Genomic DNA, 26,490 nt, shown 5'->3' with positions numbered 1-26,490 from the left:
AACAATCAGGCAACAAGACAAATATCAGTACTTGGCATTATTTCCTGGCACACAGTAAGTGCTTCAGAAATATTAACTACTCGCTGTTACGAGATTTGGGGAGAAGGTAAAAGAGGGAAAATCAAAAGAAACAAAGAGGAAGAGAAAGAAGGGAAGCCTAACAGTATTTTCTAGTCCAAGTTCTCACGCTATTACACATTTAGTAACTTCCTCATAAAGGTAACCAAAACTTATTCTGTGTGAGACAGATACTTCTTCACTTAAAGAGTTGTTATTTAAGAAAAACAGTATTGTTTTCTTTTGATAAGAAGCAAGGAAAAATCTCTTTGCAATCATTTTTATTAAACAAATAAGGCTAGTAGTGGAACATTTTTTATTTAATGCATAAACATATAAGTCCCTTTATTAGAGAAATTGTACATATCGGTAAGTATGGTCAATGGTCACATCTATGGGTTAATTCTTTAAAAATCAGAACCAATAGTTATTTAGGACAGACTCTATGTTCTCTTCATTACATAGTGAAGTGTCTTGTGTAGTCATATTCTATTGTTGGAATGACAGCTTGTACAAACTTCAAGAAAATTAGAAGATACCTAAAGGTCTTTAGCTAAGGAAAATAGATTGGTAAATGGTTCTATAATTTAAGCTAACATTGCAATTATTTATTTTATAAAGCATTAATTTCTTAGAAAAAATATGTAACCCAGAATTTTAAGCACATTAAAAAAATTTACTCATGCCAATCTGTGTCTATCCAATATGAGGCTCTCTATAATGTTCAGACTGCCTGACCCATTCCCATTTAATATCTGAATGTGAGACAATGAGTTAATAACTGAGCTCATATAGGCCCACGTATTTTGATAAAAAAATAAGGACAAGTTGTCCATGTTTAAGTAAGTAGGAAATAGTCCCTGTATGCCTGTAACTTTGCTATAGAATGCTAGAAAATGAGACAGGGCAAGGAATATAAAAGCACTGATGCAATAAGAAAAAATGAATTAAGTGGAAACCCTCCATAAGGATTGATTCTAGGTTAGTGTATGTACTGCAATACTGGACTGTCTTCAATAAAATCCTGACATTTTTTCTATGTTCCATTGCACATGGAAACATTAAGAGCTTAATTTTTGAGATAACTGATGACTCAATGATTAATTATATACGGTCTTCCAAGTTGCTACCTAGTTTCCAATACAGAGAGAATGGCCAAATTATGCTATGATTTCAGGAATAAATCTGATTTGGACCACAAATTCTTGGTCTGTTTCAATATCAAATCAGCCCAAAGTTCCTCTGAGGGACATACTGTATTAGCAACGCTTAGGTTATCTGTACTTCCAAGACAGTGCTGACCCCCTCAGTCTGTAACGCTGAGTGGCATGAACTACTAACTGTAGTATCAATCTAGTAACAAACTAATTTAAACTATTTGCCATCTAAAACATTGACTTTGGCAGCTTTTGATGAATCCATGCTATGGGTACATGTATTTCAGAATCCAGCAGTTTACTGAATTTATTCCTCTTGTCAACTCCAGAGAACTGAGTGGGAAAACACTAGTAGACACAAAAAGTATGCTCTTACCTGGAGAAAAATGAAAATACTATATATTAAGAATATCTGCAATATACTTCACATGCTTTATTTTTTAATTAACTATTTGTTTAGATTGAATCCTTCTGTTTCAGAAACCTCAGACTGATACAACTTAACTTTGCTTTTGCCTGATGGCAATATACTAGGAAAAAGATACCTATTGTGTTACCCTCTAAATTAGGTTACTCATCTTTCTTCAATAAACTAAGCCCACTGAGCTTCTTTTCTACCAAGAGCAGTGCTTTTGCATTCACTCTTAGCCACTGCCTCCTTATCAATAAAAGCAACTGGCGAGCTGCCGCCCAGAAAAGCACATACTGATGGGAGGCTCTGCAACAAAGAGATCTAAGTGGTACACATAGACATGTGCTAATCAAATGAACGAGGGAGAACTACTGTAACACAACATTTCTAAATCGACTCCCACTAAGACTTGCAGATATGAGGGGCTAACACAAATTATAGGTATTGTGCCATAGGTAAGGTGACACTAAATTTCCCAAAAAGGGAAAAAAATGCCTAGGATCCAATTTGCCACTAATCACATACACAGGTAAGGATACATATGAACACCAAGTTCTCCCCCTCCTTCTGCAACTGTCTCAATGATTTTCTTCATCACTTCTGCATGCCTAAAAGTAAAAGGATAAATCTTATTACTATAGATCAGACCAAAACAGAAATCTACCTTATTATTGTCAGCAAATTAATTGTAACACATGTATATTCTCCTCCCTACTCCCCAAAAGTCAGACTGTTGAGTCATGCAGATAGCTTTACTGGAGGAGGGTATTTTTAAAAGCTATGGTAGTCACATGCACACACACACACACACAATGGCATCAGTTAGCATTCTTATAATGGGGTGGGGTATGGGAGCAGAAACTAGAGAAAGGGAAACCATGCCACAGTATAATTGCAGAGTAAGGGCTGTGTGTTCTAAAAACAAAAAATAATCAAAACAGGCAAATTCAAAACACCAAGCAATATTTACAATGCTGTGATTGTTTACATAGTCAGCTGAGAATAAACCAAAACTATATTAAAGAAAAGCTAATTGATCAGAGTTGAGAAGTGTTTTTTCCTTAGCCCTAATGTGGCTTATAAATTTTTTTTTATTGAAGTATGGTTGATACACACTATTATATTGGTTTCAGACATACAACATAGTGATTTGACAATTATATACACTACAAAATTCTCACCAGGATATGTAGTTACCTTCTGTCACCATACAAAGAGACTGTAATGTTATTGTACAGTCTATGTGATTCTGTTTAGAAATAATATTTTAGCTTTACATAAAGAAAAATATTTATCTGAAGTTTCTCTTCTATTCACATATCTTTTCATGGCAAACTGGTGTCTCTCTTGTGCTAGAGAAAAGAATGGTATCACAGCAATTGCATAGGCATATAAACTGGGAAAAGGGTGACATACAAAATAAATACTCCTTTATACATATACTGGCTTAAGTAATACCACTTATATTTTTATGGATATAACCTTTAGAAGATGAGAGTAAATGTATTAGCCCGGAGGATCTGAGGGCAGAATCTGAGGTGGCCCATGTCAAGGCTTAGAATGTCCCTGATGTCCCTGAATTCTTTCATTTTACAGGCCCCCAACTTTTCTGACATATTTACATTACATTCCAAAATAGTCATTTATTAACATGTTCCACATTAACTAAATTATTTCTCTTTTTCTGATTGAGTAACATTTACACCTCAGAAAGAGATATGCCTCAGTTTGGTAAGCACTGTTCTAAAACCTCAAACTATAAGAGGAAGCAACAGAATAACTAAAAAATGAAAACCTTTTAAATAAATCAAAACTAAAACTAATGACTCTTGAATACTTTTCAGTTAGCAATATTAACAGTTCTTGACATAACTGGTAAAATGAAGTAGGCTTTCTATAGGATAGTTTGGGAATAAAGATTTGCAAAAAATGAGAAGAAAACATAAAAGGATTCTTTAAAACTAGAATGTTGTGTGTCTAATTAATCAATGGAGTATCAGAGTTTTCATCTGCTACCAGAATTTCTCTATGACTTTTGAAAGTTACTCATTAGAAATTACTGAAAGAAATTAGAATGTAAGTTTTTTTTTCCCAGGAAAATTTGAATAAATCATGCATATAGACAGCTTCACTCTTTTAGCCCTAGGAAACCAGCCCTATGATATCAGGAAAATCCCAAATTATAAAATTCACTTCATCTGTAATTAGGACTGGAAACCTCTTAACTCAAGGGTAAAGGAAGACAGAAACTCTGCCTACATCTCCCTTCACGAACCAATGAAAGGAGATACCTAGAAAAAGCACAAGGTTAACTTCATACTTCATGTTCACTGAAAGATACATTTCAATAGAGCAAACCATGTCTACATGATGATTAATTTTTTATCTAAAAAGGATCTTTCAAACTATTCTTAGAGCTAAAAACAGGAGTAAAATCACAAAGATCTATAAGCATACAGAAAACAAAAAAAATATTCTTAATGAATTAAACTTAAAATAAATTGGTCAAATTTTTCCTTTTTTCAAATATATTTAAGAACAAGAATATTTCTAAGGAAGACAAAAGAGAATTTTATTTGCTTATTAAATTTTTTCTGTTATAGCACTATGGTTATACACAAAGCAATAAATCCATTAAGTACACACACACGTATACACAGACCTGCATGGGTGAACTGAACACATAGGAGGTGGTGGTAGATGAGGGTGATTTTCAATGGTGACTGTTTTCTTCACATGATCTTGACTGATATCTTCATACATGTGCTCAACTGTTAAAGGCTGCCGTTGCTGGAACCATAAAAAATGCTTTGAAATATTGTTTAAACATGTTTAGGCCTAAACTTCAATGCTTACGTTTACTCCCACCTCCCACATCACTTCTAATTTACAATTCTACACTATTTTGAATCACCAGTTTATTTGGGGGGAAGTTTACAATTCATTTATACCAAGGAGGGGTGAGAGGAAGTATACATCAGGGCTATATGCCATCAGCCACTACTTAATGCAGTAAAAATCCCCCAAAAAGTCAAGTACATAAGCTGTCAAAACATTTTATAACTTTGCAACTCATCTTTTAGGCCTGATTTATTTTCTTGTCTCCCACTTAGTTAAGAATGACAGGTTGAATTTATTTCACTTATCCTTTAATTCAATTAAGTTGATGAAAAAGGTTTTCTGTCTTAAGGAAAAAAAACTTGTATGACATGATCATTCTGTAAACACCTTATATATCCAGCAAATGTAATCCCCAACAAAATTTAATACAACCAGATTCCTCAAGGGAGGAACAACCTAAGACAGGCACAGTCGCAGGGGGGCCATCAGGTGAGAAACTGGGGAACAACAGTGGTGAAGCTTAGAACCTCACCGCCCCCCCCTGTGTTGAGAGAAAGCTTCTGCATCCATGGATGTTTTACTGCCCTTGTCTAGCTCGGATTAGTACATAGTCTACAGGCACACACCTGATCATCTACAATTGCTCTCTTACAACACTAAACTATGTTTTCTACCTTTATCTTGCATCTACCTACCACTTCAGCAGTTTATTAAAAAAAATAAAAATAAAAAAATAATAATAATAAAGGAAGAAATGTGGGAACCACATATTAATCAAGTATAAAAATCAAACGAATATTCATATTTGAACTGATTGTTTATAGTTCATAATGCGTGATCAGAACCGAAAGTTTCTGTTATGAATGCCCTTGTACTGTTCACCATGTAAGAACTTATTCACTATGTAAGAATTCGTTCACTATGTAAGAACTTGTTCGTTATGCTTTAGAAGATTGGAGACTGACAAGAACTAGGCTTGAGATGGATTAATGATTGTGCATTGAGCATTGTCCCCCTATACTGAATTTTATTGTTGTTAACAACCATTTGATCAATAAATATGAGAGATGCCCTCTCAAAAAATAAAAAATGTGGGATAGAACTGTAAACATTTAGAGTCATACAAATTAAAGCAGATAACTGAAAAAAAAAAAATTTAATACAACCAACCAAGCTCAATTTCTCTCACATTTTGAGGATAAACTCAGGGACCAAGCAATAAATACATAACAGATTATTTCTGTTTATTTCTTTGTAGTGTTTCTGTGATACTGAATTACTTGTAGTTTTTTCAAAATAAGGATAATGTTCAATGTTAATTAAAAAATTTTAGGACAAATGATTTCTAAAATTTAAATGGCCACAATGTATACACATGAACCTAATGGTTTAGGAATTAAACACAGTAATTTAAAATATTTATATTAAAATATATTTTTATTTTTACCTCATCATAGCCAAACAACCATAATCGGGGGGTCTGGTAATATTTATCGTATGTGATATAAAGGTCATAAGTCCTGGTCTGCAAAATAGCATCTTCTCCTCCAGCATCAGTTTTAGCTTTACAAGCTTCTACTATTTTCCTTGTGTCTAGAGTAGCCTGGAAATAATGGAGAAAAATTTATAACCATAATGTGACACTTTAGAAAATCTATTTTTCCCACCTATATATATTTTTTTCAAAAGCGGATATAACTTAAAACCAAAGCTAAATGCTATAAACAAGTAAACATATAAATAAAAAGTATTTGAAAGATCAAGATATTACTAAGAACAAACACTAATCCTCAAGTTTATTCAGTAAAAATTAACTGAAGAAAATTCAATTTACAAACCTCATCTGTTTCCAACAATCCACTCTCTTCATATTCTGTTACAAAAAGCAACAAAAGATTAATCAAGATCAAGATAATTTCCTAAACCAAATTACTATTTCAGAGTATCATTCAAAAACTGGGTTTTTGCTTTTGCTTTTAACTAATGATATTAAATAGAATTAGTGAGCTAACTCTACACTTCCAAAACAGAAGATATTCTGACAGAGCCAAAGAAAGTTAACATGCTCAAAGCTTGGTCTGTGCTGTTGCTTGCCTATTAGCAATAAAAAATGGCATAGTAATATTGTAGAATCCTCAGACTCTGTGGCTATTTAACATAGTGCACACAGGCTATTTAAATCAATTGCATAAAATGCTCTCGTCAGTCATCAGTTACTTTCACTTGCTGAATATGCTGGTAAATTTCCAGTTTTCATCTTAACTGACTTCTCAGGAGTATCTTACATGATTTATTTCCTCCTATTTGGACACTTTCCTCAACATCTAAGATATGTTTTCCTGAATTTCCTCCCACCTCACTGGCCTCTTCTTCACTATTGCCTATGCTGGCTCCTCTTCTTCATCTCAACTTTTTTTTCTCTCTTAACTCTACAGAAACTACTCAATCAGTTTTTGGACTGTAGCTCTTTTCTAGCCACACTTAGTCCCTTAATAATTTATCTAGTTTCAATATCTGGACATCTAATTGTTTGCTTATGGCTCCAATGAATGACTAATGGACCTTAGAAATACCAGATGCCCAAACTGAGCTCCCATGAGCTCGCAACTCCCCCTTCCAAAGCTATTCAGTCCTATAATTTTCCCCATCTCAGTTAATGGCATCTTTCCAGATGCTCAGGTAAAAAATGGGAGTCACGCTTGACTACTCTTCCTCTCACATGCCACATCCAACTCAGCAGCAAATTCTTTCGGCCCCACCCTCAAAATATGTCCAGAATTCTGTTTCTCACCACTTTCAATATTGCCACTCAAGACCAAGTCACCACCATTCCTTGTCTAGATTTTCAAAACAGCCTCCCACTGGTTGTCCCTATCCCCCCTTCAGTCTATTCGCAAAGCTGCACACAGTGATTCTGTTAAAATGTTGTTCTTTCATTCTAAGCCACTCTGCGACTTAGAAAGACCCTCCAGTGGTTTCTCATCTCACTCTGTAAGTTAAAGCTGAGGCCCTACGCCATCTGGTCCCCAGGTCACCTGACTCTGCGCCTGACTACTTTCTCTTACCCCTCTCTGGATACAGGAGCCTCCTCACAGTATTTATATAAGCCACATGTATTCCCACCTCAAAGCCTTTGCACTCTTCCTCAGATATCCAAATAGCTTGTCACTCACTTCCTGCCAGGCTTTACACAAAATACATACTCTCCATGGGGTTTTCTTCTTGACCAACCTATTTAAAAATGGTAACACTTATCCCAACCAGGACTTCCTATCTCCTCCGCCTCCTTTACTTTTCTCCCTAACCCTAACAACTAATATGGTATCTATTTTGTCTAACTTGTTTCTTGATTCCCCTAATTAGAACATAAGCTCCATGAGATCAAGTCTATCCAAAAACCAGAAACAACAGCACCAAAAAGAGTATGATACATAATGTATTGCTCAATAAATATTTACTGAATGAGCGAATTACCATTACCTGTTAGATCATCAACACTGTTTTTTAAGCAAAATTCCACACAAAGCAATTCTTTAACTCTACCCAAGGGAAATGTAGCAAACATACTAAACGGCTGTCAGATATTTAAGGCAGTCCCACAGGTTGTATTCTAAGAACAGTGCTTTATTCCTAGGGTTTTTCTTACCCTCCATCCCAGGCTGGACAACTGCATGCCATTCAGAGACAGACAGAACCCAGAAAGTATTTTTGCAGGAAGGTTCTGCCCATTATGAGACATCCAGGTGGAAATGAAACTAAACAGGTAAATCTGAAGTTCAGGAAATCTGGATTGGAGTTTTTAGATATGGGAGTGGATCACAGAGATGGTATGTGAGGTGGTTATGAGCAATTTTAGTTAACAAGTAGCTCATATAAATTTCTCCAAAGATGGAGAGTTTACAGTGGAAATAAGGACAAGACTCTCAGTATAATACAGCTAGGTTTCATGGGGACTCAAAAGTAATTCAGGAAACAAAACTGAAACAGAACTGGTAATTCGGCTGTGCTGTCATCTCATCAGCAAACAGCACCTGCATTATGGTGCTTCAGCTCTACTTGGCACCATCTTCTACTTCTGTATGCTATGAAACAATTCTATCTCACCATAAATTCTACATATTTTGGGGATTTAGCCACCTTATGCATCCAAAACACCTGTCTGCTGTCTTTTTTTCTTATTCCTTCCCTTTTTCCTAATGCTAACTCTCTATACAGATATATTCATATTTAAACCTTTATAGAGAATCTAATATAACTTATACACTGTTTTTTCCCTTTTGTAAAAATTTCCATGCCAGATCACAGTATGTCATTAGGGAAGCCAGAAGAGTACATAAAAATCTACCTGTGAGTGTAGGAAGTGAGGAAAGAAACCCCATGAAATAGTAACATTTAAAAGCTAAGCAGAATAAAAGAGCCCCAAGAAGACTTAGAAGGAACAGTCAGAGGAGGAGGAAAACCCAGTATCATAAAAACTACAGGAGGCAAAAAAAAAAAAAAAAAAAAGAAAATAGTTAACAGAATCAAATAATGAAAGAGTATAAGTATAATAAAGATAGACTGGATTTAACAGAGATTGCTCTAGTGACTGACTTCTTCATCTATTTTTAAATATCCAAGGTTTCATGTATATTAAAGATTATAATGCTTATAAAATATAAAGCTTTGAATAGCCATATCTTTTGTTTTGTATTATTTTGTTAATAATAGTGGGTTTCAATCTCTTGTGACAATGATTAACTAATATAGTGATTCTCAGCCTGGGATTGGAAGGGATTTCAGAATCTCAGGGAACAGAGGGGATTCTCTATAGTTCAAAAAGTCCCATTAAGAATCATCATCTTGAAGTCTTCTTAGTAAGATGTTATCAAAAAAGAAAAAGAAAATAAAAAATATAAGAGCAAACTTAGTAATGCTCTGAAATAGTTTAAGAATTGTTTAAGAATCTGAATCTTAACAGCTATACCCAGAATTAAAGATTTATGACTAAGATCTATCCCAGTAGAAATAATGCTGTTAAGTCTATGCTTTAGGGGAAGTATAAGAGTACAAGATCAAGATAAGTTCTGCATTGGTTAAATTTACATCAAACAAAATCCTCTCTAAGCTGTTAAATGTTAAAATTTAGAACTCAATGGGGTAAAGTTCTGAGTACACATTAATTTCAAATATTCCAAAATCAATATTCTAGTCAATATTAAAGCAAATCTATAACACAAATACCTTCCATATCTGCAGCTTCTCCTTCATCTTCATCTTCATCCTCCTCACATAAGGCTGAGCAATCTTGAAGTTTTATACTGTCCTTTGAAATTAATTATATTTAAAGTCACTTAACTATGTTCATTAGTTCAAACACTGAGTACACTGAGTACCCACATGCCAGTAGAGTGCTAACCACTGTGAAAGCGAAAGTGGTTACATAATTCTTACCCTCAAGAAACTCCTACTCCAGTGGAGATGACAAACCCACACACCAATCATTAAAAGTGATGTTGCTAACAGCTACGATTGAAAAATATAAACTATATCATAGAAGCGCCAAGAGTCACCTAAGCTATTTAAAAATAGTTGGCAGCTGTAACTCCAATAAAACACCATTTTTGATTAACCAATTCATTATCATTAGAAAATCAGTTTAAAGTTTTGTTACTTTGCAAACATAATTTAACTGAGAAAAAAGGTATATATTTACAAATCATAATATAAGTTAAGTTTATTATAAACTAAATACTATTATATTCTGATTTGTTAACAATATCCTGGTTAAATTAAGCAAAGTTGCCAGACATCACAGTTATTACAACACATAGAATTTCAGTTCAATTTCACAACTATATTGAGGAGAATGAAAAAATCATGCTAACCAAAGACATGCCAAATATACAACTATCATTTTCACAAAATTAATATTCTAAAAATCTGAAGTCAATGTAGTTAAGTAAAAACATTGGATATCTAGTCTCACCTAATTTACAATTTTACTTATGGACAATTTTATTTATCACTAGAAACTTAAATTGTATGTATCATTGCTATACCCAAAATATGAAACCACAGAAGAAAGATTGCCAGTATCTGTATAATTATTATATGAGTCAATATCTGACAAACTGATCATTTAGGGAAATTTCATTCATGTTGGTGATATTTGTGCTTCATACAGTAGAATACAGAAGAAGGATTAATACTTGGGTCTCGATGGCAAGTATTCTAAACATTAAATCATAAAAAATAATGTGAATTCTATACTAAACAGGAAATGACAGGAAAGATACATTCACATTGTAAATTATTCTAGGCATTCATCTTTTAGTAGGACATAAGGATGTTAGAACTGGAATACCAAGCACCATATGCCATTATTACACTTATTAAAAATTCTTCAAAGTTACCATACACCTATTTTTAAAAATGCTACCCACACTACATTTATTATTCCCAAGTCTGAAGCATATACATTAATAGCTGGAGTAAACAAGATCTTCTGAAGCAGCAAAGGCATTTGTGTGATTTCTCCTTAGTCATTCAAACTCTCCAAAAAGTAGCATTTCAAAATGATGAACTGAACCTGAATCCCTAGCAAGTACAAAATTGTACACTGAAACAAAACAAAACAAAAACAAAAACAAAACTTCTTTTCATTTCTAACACTTTCTGTTAAGACCCAGTTATGAATCCCAAAAGATCCAAATGACAAAAACACAGAAAGATTATCTTAACGAGTAACTATTGCAGTGAATGTTTTGTAGGGATAAAGGAACACAATTATTCTGTCCAATATTCTATCCTCTAAGAGATTTGACTGTTAAAATAATTAAGGAGAGTTAAGACTGAAGGTGTTTTGTATTATTTTTTCAAACAACTATGTAAATATGAAAACTGCAATCATTCTTTCTAGAAATGAAAAGCTAATAGAGATATTTGAACTGAAAATTTTCAAGCAGGAAAATTCCACCAAATTTCAAATTTTTTACCTCCTGAAAAATGTATCACGGTAAATATGACATAGCTTCCATTTATTCAAAATGTCATGACTTTAGGTGATGCTAAAGTTTACCTTTAAATTTTCAAAAACAAAAAAACACTTAAATTAACAGTAAATTGAGAAACTAGAGGGAATGAGTAAATGCTTAAGACAATGTATAAACTATAAAACTTAAAAAATATATCATTAGCAGCTACTAATCAGCAAGTAGATAAACCTCCTCAAACACCTCTACTTAGTCAACATTTGGCACTAATACTTAAAAATAAAAGTCATTTTTTTTAAACTAGCCTAGAAGGCTTCCCAATTAGTAAAAATTAGTAATTTTTTACTAGTAACTATCTCAAGATGTATTTTTCTTAACCATACAATAGATTAAGGACAATAATACATATATTAGGAAACAGAGGTATTTTGCTATGTTGATAAAGAAGAATGAGAGGGGAAAAACAGAATTTAAAAGAACTTGATAATAATCAGTTAATAAGCAAGATGAGTAATCTTCAAATACATGTATTATATTGGCAAATAACTAAATCTGTTGAATTTAGAAATATAACTACCAGTACCTTGCTTTCCAGTGTAATCTCTTTAACTGCTTCAGTTATTCCTGTAATACCTGTTTAAAATTTGATAGGAAAAAAACCCCCAAAATTAAATTGTTAATTCTTCTGTTTACCTCCATTTTAAGCAATATAAAAATATTTAAAAATTACATAAATTCTCTTATCTCTGACAATATTAGCAACATTTTTATAAATGAACTCTAATAGGAATAAATAATACCACAGGCACCTCTCAAATTAAAAAAATAAAAAATTAACTTGATATTTTACCATGTACACTATTCTATCATTCCTCATTTACTATTACTCATCTACTTCCCTTTACTTTCTTTGTGTATCAAAATACAAATTCATTCTCAGAACGAGACTACATGATTCATATTTAATTTAAACCTCCATCAATGTTTTCTCAACAAAGTATTAGTTATATTGATATGCTATTTGCTTCAGAAATCTTGAACACCCAGGGGTAGTAATACCATATCACATTTATATGGGGCTTTCTATTTCACTCTTCCCACATCTTATTTATTAATCCTTACAAACACTACTCTCTGAGGTAGTTAAGGTAGTAATTTCTCCCTATGAAGAAATGAAGTCTCTAGAGGTAAAATAACTTGCACAGACAGTTAAATGAAGAAACTGGGATTCAAATCCACACATGCTGACTTTTGGGTCAATGTTCTATTAAGTGCACCTTGCTAATAGTAAGCAACTACCTCAGAATCTACTTATCTCATTCATGAAGGTGCCATTAGGCAGATGGCTGCCCACAAGTTAGCTAAATAATATTTCTAACTCAAAATACCTGTCAGTGTTCTCAATAAGACAGTTCAACAAGGACAGGAAAACTAAAGGAAAAAAACCCTACATACAAAATATGCTTTGCTCCTTTGTTAATCTTCTAAAACTTTGAAAACATTTGCCGAATACTTTCAAAGAATGATTCGCTTTCACAAATGAAATTTGCCACAGTCTACAGCTCTAGCATAAGGCTTTTACTTCAGAGTAGTTTTCTAGATATTACTATGTAATAGGTATCTTTATTTCATAACAGTAAAAACTAGATCTTAACATATTCAATTGGTAATACAATTCTTTGAATCCAATATACAGAAACAAAGAAAATAAGCTTGTTCAAAATCTGTTTAAATATAATGAGGTAGTAGTAGCCCATTAAACCAGACTCTCCTAAAGACATACAGATGTACTTGAAGGTGTTTTCTAGGTGTTATTAACATTTAAATTAGTAGTCTGTGAGTAAAGTGGACAGCTTCCATGAGTGGGTAGGGCAGGTGGGCCCACCCAATCCAGCTGAAAGCCTTAAGAAAAAAAGACTGAAGTCCTCCGGAAGAAGAAAAAAATCTGCACCTCCAGACTCAAGCTGCAGCAGTCAACCCTTACCTGGGTTTTCAGCCTGCTGGCCGGCCAGCCCTATAAATTTCAGACTTGCTAGCTCCCACAATGACATAAGCAGATTCCTCAAAATAAAGCTATCTTTATTTGTATCTGTACCAATACTTATACATACATCTATAACCTATTATCTGTATCTACATACACATTCTATTTATTCTATTTCTTTGGAGAACCATGACTAATACAAGGACTAAGAGAAATAAAAGAAATCTAAGAGAAGAGAAGCACGGATGAAGGAAAGAACTGAGGTGAATATGAAACCCGGTACTTGGTCTTCTGAGTTAGTTGGAAGCATTGCTTCAATCACATCAGGATATAGTTTAAACCTAAAATTCTATGTGTATTTCTCATCAACATTAGTTTGAATTCATTATGTATATCAAATTAACTGCAGTACAATATTATGTTGTTTTCCATACAAGAAAATGATACTACTTGTCCCCTATCAGTAGGGCGAATTTTTTCTAGTTTTTCAACTTCTATAATAGATTTTTGCCAATCCAATAATACTGACACCTGCATCTCTCGTAATGAATGCCTCTCTGAATATGCACCTGGATTTTGAGATAGTGATTACAGAATGGAATACACCTAGATAAAATAATAACTCATTAACTTGGCAGCAGAAACACAGTGCTATAACCAATGACTCCAGTCAGTCAACAATTTCCTATAGATGTGCTACCCACATCTTCCAGTCATGGGAAAACTAAAGCAGAGCAGCTGAACAATTTTGCAAAGATCAGAAAATAAAGATGTCTAATAGCACTACTTAGTGTGAGAAAAGTGGATGATTTTGAAATTATCTTAAAAAATTATTTAATCTGCTACCTTCCCTAGGCCTTGACATAACAAACTCAACTTATTACGAAACAAATGAGTTTCAAATCAAGGAATCCGAGTCCTGAACTTGTGCCTATATCACCATAAATAGGTGGTAATGTCCTTAATTCATAGTAGAGAAGAAACTGACCTAACAGGTACTTTTCCTGTGCAGATTATTTAGCCTCTGTCTGCTACAGTGGGTCCCAACTGAGGGCAACAATTCTGCCCTTCACGGAGTATCTGGCAATGTCTGGAGGCATTTCTGGATGTCACGATTGGGAGGACACTACCGGCACCTAGTGGGTAGAGGCCAAAGGTACTGCTGAACATTCTGCAAAGTACGGGGAATGCTAAGACAAAGAATTATCTGGCCCTAAATGTTAGTAGTGCTGAGGCCAAGAAACCCTGCTCTTCTACTACTTTTGATATACCTCCAACTCTTTAGGCCTTACAGGAAGAAAACTTACTTTTAATATCTTAGATTTAAACTCAGAACATTATCACACATGGTAGTTAGCTATGCCAGCATATAATAATATGCAATTACATGGTTACATAAATATAGTAGCAAAATAGGCTTTTAGGATTTGGAATAAAAAATTATATTCAGGATTCCAAATATATGCAAACATACACTTATGAAAGGCTTAAATGCAGCTATTTCCTTTAACAATAATTTGTTGAATAGTTTCTCTATCAGACACACTATGATAAATACTGAGCACTTAACAATGAATCTCTACCTTCATGGAGCCTACAGTCCTTACAATTCTTTAAGCAGTCTTTCAATGAATAATTACTAAATACTTTCAAATGCCAGGTTTCTGAGTAAAATAAATATGAGAAGAATATGGTTCCTGTCCTAAAGCTGGTCATCCATCAATGGAATGACACATTAAGTAGGAGGTTCTAAAGCTAAAAGCAAAGTAGTATGTCTAATTGGCTTTCTTTTTTTTTAGAAATAAAAGAAACTAATATGGATATTTCAAATGGCTACTTAGGTAGCAGTACTATAGAAATTTGGTAAACTCCAAGGACGTATTTTTCTTTTCTTTTTTTCCAACTGTCCTGCTTCTTTTCAGGAAAAGTCTACTGGGACAAAATTGTGTATTATATATCTTTTTTTAAAAATCAAGGCTGCTATAAAAGATTGTACAAGTTTAAAACAATTTAAATATATGCCATTCTAGTCTCCTACCTGTGTTATGATAAGTATCTACCCATCCCCCATCACCATCATCTTCTTCAATGATAGCTTCTAATTCATCTGAATATTCCATCTGTTTGCACCTCTTGTAGCATGGCACTATAAAAAATGGCAAACAAAGTTACTAGCACAAAATCTGTTTCCTATACATCCATTAGAAATCTAGAGAAAGTTTATTCCACAAAATATATTTCTCACTCAAATATTAAGTGAATATTTTATTTCATTTCTAATGAAAATGATCAGTTTTACATTCAGTCCACATATATAATTATTTGACCACATTTATCTTTCCCTAAATAGCTTTGTCAGAAGATAAGTAGAAAGGTTATACTGAGAGTGTTCTATGTATTCTTGACCTTGATGGCCTGTGAAGAACAGCAGGCCAAAGTCAGAGAGGACATCGTTAACTTCATGCTAATGAGTAATACCTTATTTTAATGGCTTTACTCTCAGTACGTGGAAGGATCACCTGTCATGCTCACTGGTGGTAGCTGACCTCCAGTTTGCAATGCTAAGGTAACTTTTAATACACATTTCATAATATTTAGTTTCCAGCTATTCATAACAGATAAACCAGTGTAAATTCACAAAATTCCTAAATTTTACTCTTTTATAAATATTGGTGCCAAGTTTTTTATATAGCAATGTGTCAATTAGGTATTATGATTCATGTAAGCCTAAAATTGAACAATTATAAGGTAAACATGATGTAGGGTCAACAAATTGCTAGTAATCTCCTTGTATTTTTTTAAAACAAGCAAGATATAAATGACCAACCCTAATAAAAAATATGCTGTGGGAAAGAAAAACATGATGTTTTATTTTTCCTTTCCTACAATGGGTAAATTAGAATAGAAATCAATATATTGTTATGTGATTAGATAGGAATTATAACAACATTTTGATGTTGTTTCCAAATTAACTTTATAAATAAGACCTGTTTCAAAAACATTTGTTGTGCCCACAGGCAATCTTTCAATGACACAATGGATAATAAAATCTTTAGTTCTGAACTTTAAGATGTCAAAGTTGGTATCAATTTCATTTCCCATGAGAAGTTTAAGTCTAAAGAAGATCTTATGGCTAAAAAGATTATGATTATGAAGTCAACTTAAAAAAAAATCCAATCAGAAGTCCAAATTTGCTTAGGGCCCCTTTCCTCATATCTTAAAACTAGACAGAGATTAAAAATTAAATAAGGAAAAACATACCCTAGCAATAGAAAACCTAAAGCTTCATTAAATTTTTCAAATTTTTGAGAAAAGTTTTAAGTATAGCTTCAAGCACAAATTAAGATTAGTAGGTGCTAAGGTTTTTTAAAAAATATAACTTTTTGCAAAACTCACTAATATATGTGACATAATTCTTACCATTTTTGGTGACCAAAAATTGTTTGCCTGTTGGTAGGTAGGCCTTCACTTTCAATTCTTCACCTGTGGCCCTTTGAAGAGATTGAGAAGCACCAAAATACAAAAACTATTTTATAAGGCAAAGACAGAACAAAAGATAACATGTGTAAATCTCAGAACTAAGCAATCCACACCTCTGGGAAAACTGCTTTAGGATTGGTTTGGAAAGGGTAGCCAAGTGGTATATGTCAGCACACGGAAGAACACAGCAGTATTATGAGTGATATGTACTGAAATGCAGACAGACCTAGGAGAATTTGGATTAAGTATTAGACAAAACAAGTACAATAATATAGAACTATTAAACAACTATTATGTTTGACTCTAAACAAAAAGAAAATGCTGTTCCTTAGTGAGCATAATCGCATTCAGATTTTTAATCCTAAAGAACCGCTCATCTTGAGACCAAGAGAGGCAGAAAAATAGCTGCATATTATATAACAAAGTAGGTGGCTCGCAAGATCCCTGTTTCTACCACTCTATTAAAATTGGAACCAAGAGAAAAAAGATCCTTTGAATCACAAGGTGATAATAATGTTAGAATAAGATTGAAAACAAAAACTATTGAGTGCTTATTAAGTACAAGACTGAGAACTCTAACATGCATTATTTTTTAGCCCTCAGAATCCTACATGGTAGATAATATTAATATATATGCATTTTATAGGTAAGTAAACAAGAGCTTAAAGAAACCAGATTGCCAACAGTTGCAAAACAAGAAGGTGGAGTACCAGGACCAAGCCAAGGGACTCCAGGGCTCCTGCTCTTAAATACTACTCCTTTTGTATGTCAAAAACAGCTATAACATTTCTAATTTTTCCAAGGTACTCTGCACTATCTTATTAAGAATTTGTTCAATGATTCTTCTATGGGTCACCTACTAGAATAGGCCAGAGCTGGAGTGGCATGTGGTGTCTGTCAAAAACATGAGCATAAATTTGGAGTTCTGCCTTCTCAAGCTTTAGTCTAAAGTTCAAACCATTTATTTGAGCACAGGATAAAGCCAGAAAATGCCTTGATGCCATTTAGTAGCCTTCTAGGCTTCTTTAGACCAACCTCAAATGTCAAATTAAACAATGTCATGATAATGCCTTAAGTTCTGAGGGAAACAGATACCATAAGGTCATGATGGCACCAGCAGACATGAAAGTACAGCATGGAAATAATCTGTTTCTAGTACTGATTTAAAATGAATTACCCCTTTAGCCCTAACAGTTCAGCCAGAAGTGTGAACAGTGGAGTGGTATACAAGTGAGTTCTAACTTTCAATAAAATTATTCCAATCATCACAATTCATGAAGTGGAATTATAAACTATAACCTGCTAAAAGAAGATCCTATCCATATATATAAACCCCTATAACAAAATCATAAAGAATATTTCTAAACTAATTAGACAATTAAGGACTGTGAAAAAGAAATCTAAAGAAAAAATATATATCATATTGAAGAAAATCCTAAATTAGTTCTTTTTAAAAAAAATTATTTTAAATTTTATATACCTAACTTGAAATATATATAAGTTATAGGCCAGAATCTAGTTAAATATAGCTTTAACAGACAATTTAGAAAACTGTCAAGTATCCTTAAAATCAGAGAGCTTATATAATATTAAATATGGGTCAGAAATACATGTAGGAAAGCCAAGACATTAAAAAAAAGAACTTAAAATTTTGGCCTTTCTGGTACATAATCACAAACAGTGCTCTAAAAGATAAAGAGCAATTGATGAAAATTATTAACAACTATTCTGGCTATGTGTTAAATATCAAAATTAAGAGAAAGAGACTAGGCCATAGACTAAAGAGAGCTCCAACTCTGGTTTAGAATAGTTGAATTACTTAAGCTCTTTTGATATTAAGGAAAAGATTATCAATGAGAACTTTGTTCATTCTAGAACTCCTGCTCCCAAATCAAAACTGGGCCTTTCAACTACAACTGAAAAAGTGTCATTGAGGGGGATCTGGGGGAAAAAGGATATAACAAGCTGAACCACTTATATCCAAAGAAGATAATAACTCCACACAATTCTAGCCTAATTATAATTATGTGCCAGCATTGGTATCACTTTTTCAGCTACTATTAGGTGGTTTTACTGTAAGTACTTGAAAATAATGCAAGCACTTTTCTTTTACAACATTTTGTTTTAAAACATTCTACTGTATGCAGAATATTTAAAATATATGAGATCTGCTAAGTTGCTTAAATTAGTTTTATAATTAAAAGTTAATGAAGAAAAAAATGTAAAAAGTCTATTACTGGCATATTTCTAATTAAGACCTTTAACAGTATTATGAACCTTCTTAACTTTTGAGCTAAATCGTAAAAGGGAGCATACTTTTGAACCTCAGTAAAAGGTCTTATGTTTAAAGAATATAAGACTCTGCAAAATCTCTGTATTTTTAATGTCATAAAAATATTCAATACTTTTTAATTTGAAAAATGAGCCAATCAAATTTATTAAACTCTTGAACATTATTTTTTATAGCTCCACCACAAGACCAGACCTAGACACTATTAAGAAAGGGAATACTAAAAAAGGAAGCAACAGCATTTATCTCAAAAACATCCATCTTTTGCGCTAACAGAGCAAAACAAAACAGGTATAACACCCAATTTGTCTTCTTATATTTTACTTTAAGAATCACTGGAGCACTGTTTAATAGAAAAATCTACTGAATAGGGTTAAAGTGCTCATTATGATTTTCGTGCCCTAACCTATTTTGCAAACTGCCATAATTATGAAGTATGCTTTTTACTAATTTTCTATTTTTTGCTCAAGATTACTTACCATTGCCATGTTGGACAGTGGTGGACTAAGTGATCTCCAGCTGCCACAAACTATTCAGGATTTAGAAGGAATATAAGAAAAGGGAAAAAGAAATATTGAGTATCATTGAATCTAAGGTAGCAAAACACCAAAGTGATCATCCTGTGTAAACCTGATAACCAATCATCAGTTAAAATGCAAACCCAAACCTGATCTGCCAGCTTGAATATTTATTTTTGATTATTACTAAAACTGCAAAATTTTTAATATCTATAAAAATTCAAATTAGTTTTGGTAGGAAAAAAAATTGAGTACTGATATTTTTAATTCAATTTTTATCATTGGATTAAACAATGCCCAAAGCACACAGTATCATGAACTAACAAAGGTAACAATAGGATTTAAAATGTCAAACACTATTTTATGAACAAATAAAATATACACAGATTCTTGCTAGTGGTTGAAAATTCAATGAAGATCTTTGAAAAATATTACTAAACAGATACAGGACTATGACATAAGAATAATTTATGACATTGCAATGCACATTTTCTCTTCCTTTTTTTTAAAATTTAAATGACAATTTTGAAAGCTTTTTCATACATAAAGGAATCATTAACTAGGTGAAAAATGCAGCACCAAACAATGGGGAAAAAGTTAGAAGCTTTTGGATTAACTTGGAAAATACTAAGACACTTAAACTGAATCCTCTAATAAACTTCGGACTTTCTGGGAAGGTTGAACATTGTACACATTTTTGTTTTTCTTCAGAAATAAAAACTGGACTCAGGAAGAAATAGTTTAACCTTATGAGAATTTCCACTATACATGAGCATGAACTAATTTTACTGCAAGACAGAAATCCTGCTTATTCCTAGGAGCATAAATGAAAGTCTGTTAAGCACAACTGCAGTGCCCCAACACAAGCAATGCACATACCCAATTACTTCTATTTCACAACACCTCTAACTCAAAACAATGTGTTGTTCGTGGTTTATTGCTCAGTGAAAAATTAGTGTTTTTAATCTTCTAATGTCTTTCTGAGAAAAGTATGTCTACATATACTACTCCATTTCAATTTGAGAAAGTAGAAATCTATAGAACAAGAATTCTGAGGACAACTTCTTTTAAAAAGATGTAATTTAGCAGTATTATTCCCAACAGCAACTCTTCAAATGTTTCTGTTGTTGTATTTCAAAGAATCTTATTTAAACTGGTTAGGAAAAGACAAAAATCCAAAAGAAAACAATACTCTCTCCTCCAAGTTTTAAGTATTTTGGGTTACTGCAACTGGATGCTACCTTTAACTCTGTGCTTATAAGGGCTAATTCATCACCACCAAGAGAGTATTAATTTAACAAGATGCAAGCAGAAAAAAGAATTAAACATTTTTACATTCTTTAATGATATTGTCCTGAGGTTACAAAACTCTATAATATTTTATGCCATGGCACCTCTGGAGGCATCTATTTAAAAAAATAACCAAACACTAGAAAGGAACACTATAGAAGAGTATTTGCTCTGGCAATTAGCACATGTATAATTTGCCCTCATTGGAATGGGCATTATTACATACTTTACATGTTCAAATAAAATAAAATGTAAGACAAAGACTCAAATTTCTAAATTGCTTGCAATCATTTTTCTCTTAGTAGTTATCTCTTAGTAGTAAACATTATACAATATTGAATAATTCTAACAAGACAATCAATATTAACATTTTGGTGAGCCAACTTTATTTCTCAAGCTGCTCTGTATTACTGGTACTCTACTTAATCAAGTCATACATGTTATACATTAAAGTATTTTTAGTTAAACAATCCTATATTAAATAATGCCTACCTTTTTAAACACAATACTTCCAAATCTCTCAAAAACAAAGACAATGGAGGCTGATGGTCCGAAGCCCAGAACAGATCAATTCAGTATAGTATTTATCTAAGCAAATTATGTCTTATTTTCTTCCTCTAGACTCATTCTAACTTGATGATGTAATTGTGCTCTATCCCAATCCAATTCACCATTATGTACCTAGTCAAACTAGTTTTGCCTTGCATTTTTTTAAAAAGGGGAAAATTCATAAAATACTTCATGATACAATTAAGTGTAACAGTTACTCATTTTAGGATTAGTAGCTGTTTTAAAACAGCTTAGGTCGCTCCAATGACCACAGACTTGCATCTTATCTATTTACCAATTAGCAATCTTCACAAAGAGGAGATAAAGCCAAAGAGCGTAACAAGAACAGCATACTTACGTAGCTGCTCTTGATTTCAGATAGCTTCAGGAGCCATGTCTAACTTACACCTTTGTTTGGCAAGAAAGTTAATGATATCCTTAAGATCAAAACTTAATTTTCTTTGGCATTCAAGGTGCTAAACTCATGATGGCTATGGTAGGATGGGTTCTTTTGTGACTGTCTAGCCCAAACCCCTCAATTTATGAGGAGTATGAGATGAGGCCTGGGCTTAGACAGCTCAACTGATTTGACCAAGTTAGAAGAGCAGAAGTTAGAGAAATGCATCTAGAAGGCAGGTCTCCTAGGTTCTTTCCATACCACCATATACCTTCTCTAAAAATACAGACAATTTCATATAAAAGATCAGTTCAGCACATCATTCTTACAAGGCACTAGGATTTGGGACTAAAGTTATTCCATCACAACTGCAGACTGTAAGGTCAGTTGATTCACTGGCTTGAGGTCTTGGAATTGCTACAACAGGCACATTAACCAACATGGCTCATTTCAAGATGTTTCTATTAAAACAATGAGTAACTTCTATTGCCAGTGAGTGGTACTTTTAATGACAGTTAAATATATTTTTACCATTTATTAAGACTAAAAAAATGAATCTGATGCAACCATAACTATTCACAAAGCTGGAGTCTATAAGGACTTTTAGACCAGTATTTATTTTTCTAAGGATAACAAACAAACTGCCCACAGGAAAGAGAACACTTTTATTACATAGATGTTGTGATTAAACAGATTCCGCAAAACATAATTATGTTAAAAGTTCAGTAAAACACAACTGGCCTATACAATAGCCATTAGTTTCAGTGTTAAGCAGATTCAACTTTACCTGGCTGAAAGAAAGGTGAGAAAAAAATCAATGAGCCAATTTCTCCAAAAGGAAAGCCATGAAAACGTATGTTTGGTATAGACAGAAGACATAGCAAACACTACACAGCCCACTGCACAGCTCAATATAACACAAATACGAGTGAATGATAAATGGCCATAGGGAATCTTTCCCATTCCCTCTTCCACCCTTATATCTAAATAAAGAGGAAGTACAGGGAAATAGGAGAAGTGGCAAACTGAGAAGGAAGTTACATATTCTATTATGGGAAGTAGAAATTTCTGTAAAATTGCTCACATAGTCAACAGAATTTAAATTTACTCAAATGAAGAACAAAGTTTCAGATATTTTCTTATAAACAAGAAGGCCACACAGTTTATTAAAATTATAAAACAACAGCTTCAGAATATCTTCAACACTCACCTCTTCTGGAGTAATAACACCTGTTTCCTTAAACTTTGATTCCTAAAAAGAGCAAAAAGAGTAACAGTATTATACTATCCTTCACTTTCAATTAAAAAATATTTGTAGGCAACTATTTGCCTGGCACCCTTTTAGGCAAGAGAGCACTTATGAAAAAGAATGTATCACTGGTACCTGACCTCAAGGAGTACACAAGGCAAATGAAGGAAACTGACATGAAATAATTCTATACAATTTGATCCGTGCTGTAGTACAATAAAGCTCCTAGGAAAAACGTTTAAAGGTTTACACAAACATTAAGTGTTATCAGTTTTTGTGAAATGACCGATTATCTATTTTACAGAACAGTGAAAATGTCTTAAAGGTGTTTTAGACATCTTAACAATTCAGCCATCACATATAAATTGAGTAATATTAGAAACCAAATCCAGTGTAAATCATAAGTCATTTAATCCTTTCTCATTATTATCATCTCCACCAAGATACTGATACAACATTCTCTCCTCTGAAGCAAAGGTATTATTTACCAAATTTTTCTAAATTTTAAGTTCTATGTAAGTTTTTGTGGTAGTCTACAAAAATGAAGATTCATTTATGAACATTGTTCATTCAACAAATATTTACCAAATAATTACTATGTGCCAGCCACTAATTGAGATAATAGGAATATAGGAATGAATAAAATAGACCAAATTCATCCTTGTCCTCGTAAGGAGTTTAAACTCTAGCGGAGGGAGAAAAAATCAGTGGTAATGAATACCATGCAGGAAAATGAAGCAGAGAGGAAACTTGTCAGGGGTGGAGGGAGAGATATGGCTATTTAAAATAGGATGGTGAAAGAAGAAAGACTTTACTGATAAGTGAATACCAAGCAGGTATTTTAAAGAAAGAAACTAGCCACAAGGCTGTCTGAGGGAAGAGCATTTCAGGCAGAGGGAAGAGTAAATGCAAAAACCAGAGGCAAGACTGTTTGATGGAGTAACAGAATTCAGACAGGCTTAAGCAAAAGTGAGTAAGGAATAAAGCAGTAGATGAAACAGAGGCCTCTACCAATCAAATAGCGGCTTGTACATCATTGTAAGGACTTTGGCTTTTACTGTATGTATGTCTTCCAAACCACGGCATTTCTTACTTGTTGGAAGAAATCATTATTTCTTTTTCAGGGATTTAGTTTTTTCTTCTTGCCTTTGCACAACTAGGAGGAAACTACAAGGATTCTCTCTGCAAAAAAGTTTCCACAGAGAGGAGTAAGAAGGTCAATAGTTCTGTTTTCCTTATTACTAAAAATACATACAGACAAGCCAACACTTCCTTTTCAGTTTGGTGAAAAAGTAAAATGATTCCTAGAAACAGAATTCTATGCTGTAAGTTCAATAAAATACAATTGACCAATAAACAGCAGTTTTATATTTAATTTGGGAGGTCTTTTTTCTTGTTCCTTTCTCCCTGAAATGAAAAAGATGCAACATACATGTATTTAAATACTGTATACCTAGTAGACATGTTTCTGCAAAGATGACATAATATGCAAAAACAACGACTTAACTTAAATGTAAGAATTATTTTCAATTTCATAGCTGACTGAATAATCTGAATTAAGATGATGAGTTTCACAGTGAACATATATAAATGCAGCAAGACTGTTATTCTCATTTATAAGCTTTCCTTTTTTTTTAAACTTAGCCCAACAAGGTATTTTGAAATTAGTATTTTAAAAATACAGGACTAACATTTCCCTTTGTCATGAAAGGGGAGCAAAGTAAAACTGTCCAGTATTATTCTTAGCATATCAGAGCAAGTTCTTGAATAAAGACCAATCATTTCCAAGAAGGAAATGTAAATGCAGGATTTGCAAAACTTTAATAGAAAGCTTTAATTTAGAACTCCTTATTCATTTACTATCATTGCTCATTTTTCGGGAAGGGAAATTAAAGTTATAATAACAAAAAAACTTACTCTAAAAGAATTATGAAATCAAAACCTGACTGCACTTCCAAAAATTTATCTTTGAAAATAAGAAAACAGTCACTGCTGTAATCACTAATATGTCACAATTTTTACTTTAAAAACGCTTTATTATTGCTAATGCTAATGTAAAAAAAATTATTTATCTAGGAGGGTCAAGTTGCTCCTTATTATCACTCAATTCCAAGATTAACAACTAGTTTTGGCTATGTTAAAAATTTAGGAAAGGCCAGTGTTGCCCGTTAGCTGGGTTCAATGGCACTGAAAGAGATAACGTCGCAAATTTCACCTTGTTTCTCTGAAATCGAACAAGCTGGGACCTCATTCATAATTTACTATTTGCAACTCCTAATAACAGGAGATTTTCTACGAAAATTGTAAGAAAAAAGTGGCATGTCATTTTAGTACTCAGCACTGATTTCATTTTTTAAAAATATAAACAAAATCCTTCTTCAAAAAGTTCAAAAGACTTTCAGTTATGGTTTAATGTACTTCAATATACTTAGGTGCCGACCACCTTCCAGTTCGACATACCCAGAAGCGCTGAGTTCTGACGGGTGGAGAAAGAAGTACGCGCACAGCATCGCTCCAAGTTTACCCCAAGAGCCGGAAAGCCCCGGAGAACACCTGGGTAGGACTGCGGGTAGGAGCTGCACCTCTTCCGGAGTCCCACCCTCACCACCTTCCTCCACCTTTCCCCGCCAGGGAACGAGGGGACTCCCCGGCGCCCGGTCCTCGGTCCCTGCGGGGCAAAGCGTGTGCCCGACAGCCCCTGGCAAGCCCGACCTGGCTTACCTTGAGGACCGGGGTCAGGTACTCAGCCACTTCCAGTGCCTTTCCCTTCACCGTGTTAATCACATTCTGCATCCTAGGGCCGGAGTAGCGGCCAGCCCCGCGACCGGGTGGGCAGGGCAGCCGGGACAGGGACCAGGAGTCAGAAAATGTCCCCGCAGTCGCCGACTCGCATCGGCACCCGGCGGGCGGCACCCGAGGGGCCGGGACGAGACGGGACGGACGGGACGAGGGGGAGGGGCGGCTGGCGCCTCGCGCGCGCGCTCCTTGCAACTCAGGCAGCGTGCGGCGGACCGGGCCCAGCTGTCACCTGGCCGCTACGGAGGGCGGCGGGGCCGCGTGGAGATTTGGGGGAGAAACGGGCGCACGCGCACCCCTCGCCTCCTCTGCAGCTGTCTTCTCCCGTCGCTTTCCTCGAGCCCCTTCTTACTTCCCCTTCTCTCTTGCCGTAGCTCCGCCACCTGAGCCTCACGTGACACAGGAGTCTCCTGGCAAGTGATGCGAGAAAGGCCGCACTGGGGCGGGATCCGGTCGCTTCTCCCCGCCCTCCGGAAGCGTAGCACTTAGTGCGCCT

General features: G+C 34.1%; 1 protein-coding gene across 1 annotated transcript; it reads right to left on the bottom strand.

Annotated features, from left to right (window-relative positions):
• Positions 1-321: 321 nt before the first annotated feature.
• Positions 322-26,356, bottom strand: ATG3 (autophagy related 3). The gene is made up of 12 exons (XM_037017705.2): positions 25,920-26,356; positions 23,160-23,201; positions 19,675-19,724; positions 16,846-16,916; positions 15,464-15,571; positions 12,025-12,074; positions 9,691-9,772; positions 6,306-6,340; positions 5,915-6,070; positions 4,289-4,416; positions 2,166-2,234; positions 322-596 (listed from the first exon to the last, which is right to left on the bottom strand). The coding sequence occupies exons 1-12, from the start codon at positions 25,989-25,991 to the stop codon at positions 515-517; spliced, it is 945 nt and encodes a 314-aa protein (XP_036873600.1). The 5' UTR covers positions 25,992-26,356; the 3' UTR covers positions 322-514.
• Positions 26,357-26,490: the final 134 nt, after the last annotated feature.

This window comes from Manis javanica, chromosome 3, assembly GCF_040802235.1.
Source record: "Manis javanica isolate MJ-LG chromosome 3, MJ_LKY, whole genome shotgun sequence".
Taxonomy (NCBI): Eukaryota; Metazoa; Chordata; class Mammalia; order Pholidota; family Manidae; genus Manis; species Manis javanica.
The sequence above is the reverse complement of the archived record's forward strand: the minus strand, read 5'-3'. Positions and strand labels throughout refer to the sequence as shown.

Excerpts from the sequence above, each read along its gene's own strand:
- ATG3 (XM_037017705.2), bottom strand. The coding sequence starts at position 25,991 with ATGCAGAATGTGATTAACACGGTGAAGGGAAAGGCACTGGAAGTGGCT. Across the intron at positions 16,917-19,674 it reads CACTGTCCAACATGGCAATG|GGCCACAGGTGAAGAATTGA; the intron begins GTAAGTAATCTT and ends ATCTCTTCAAAG. Across the intron at positions 15,572-16,845 it reads ATTTTTGGTCACCAAAAATG|TGCCATGCTACAAGAGGTGC; the intron begins GTAAGAATTATG and ends CATTTTTTATAG.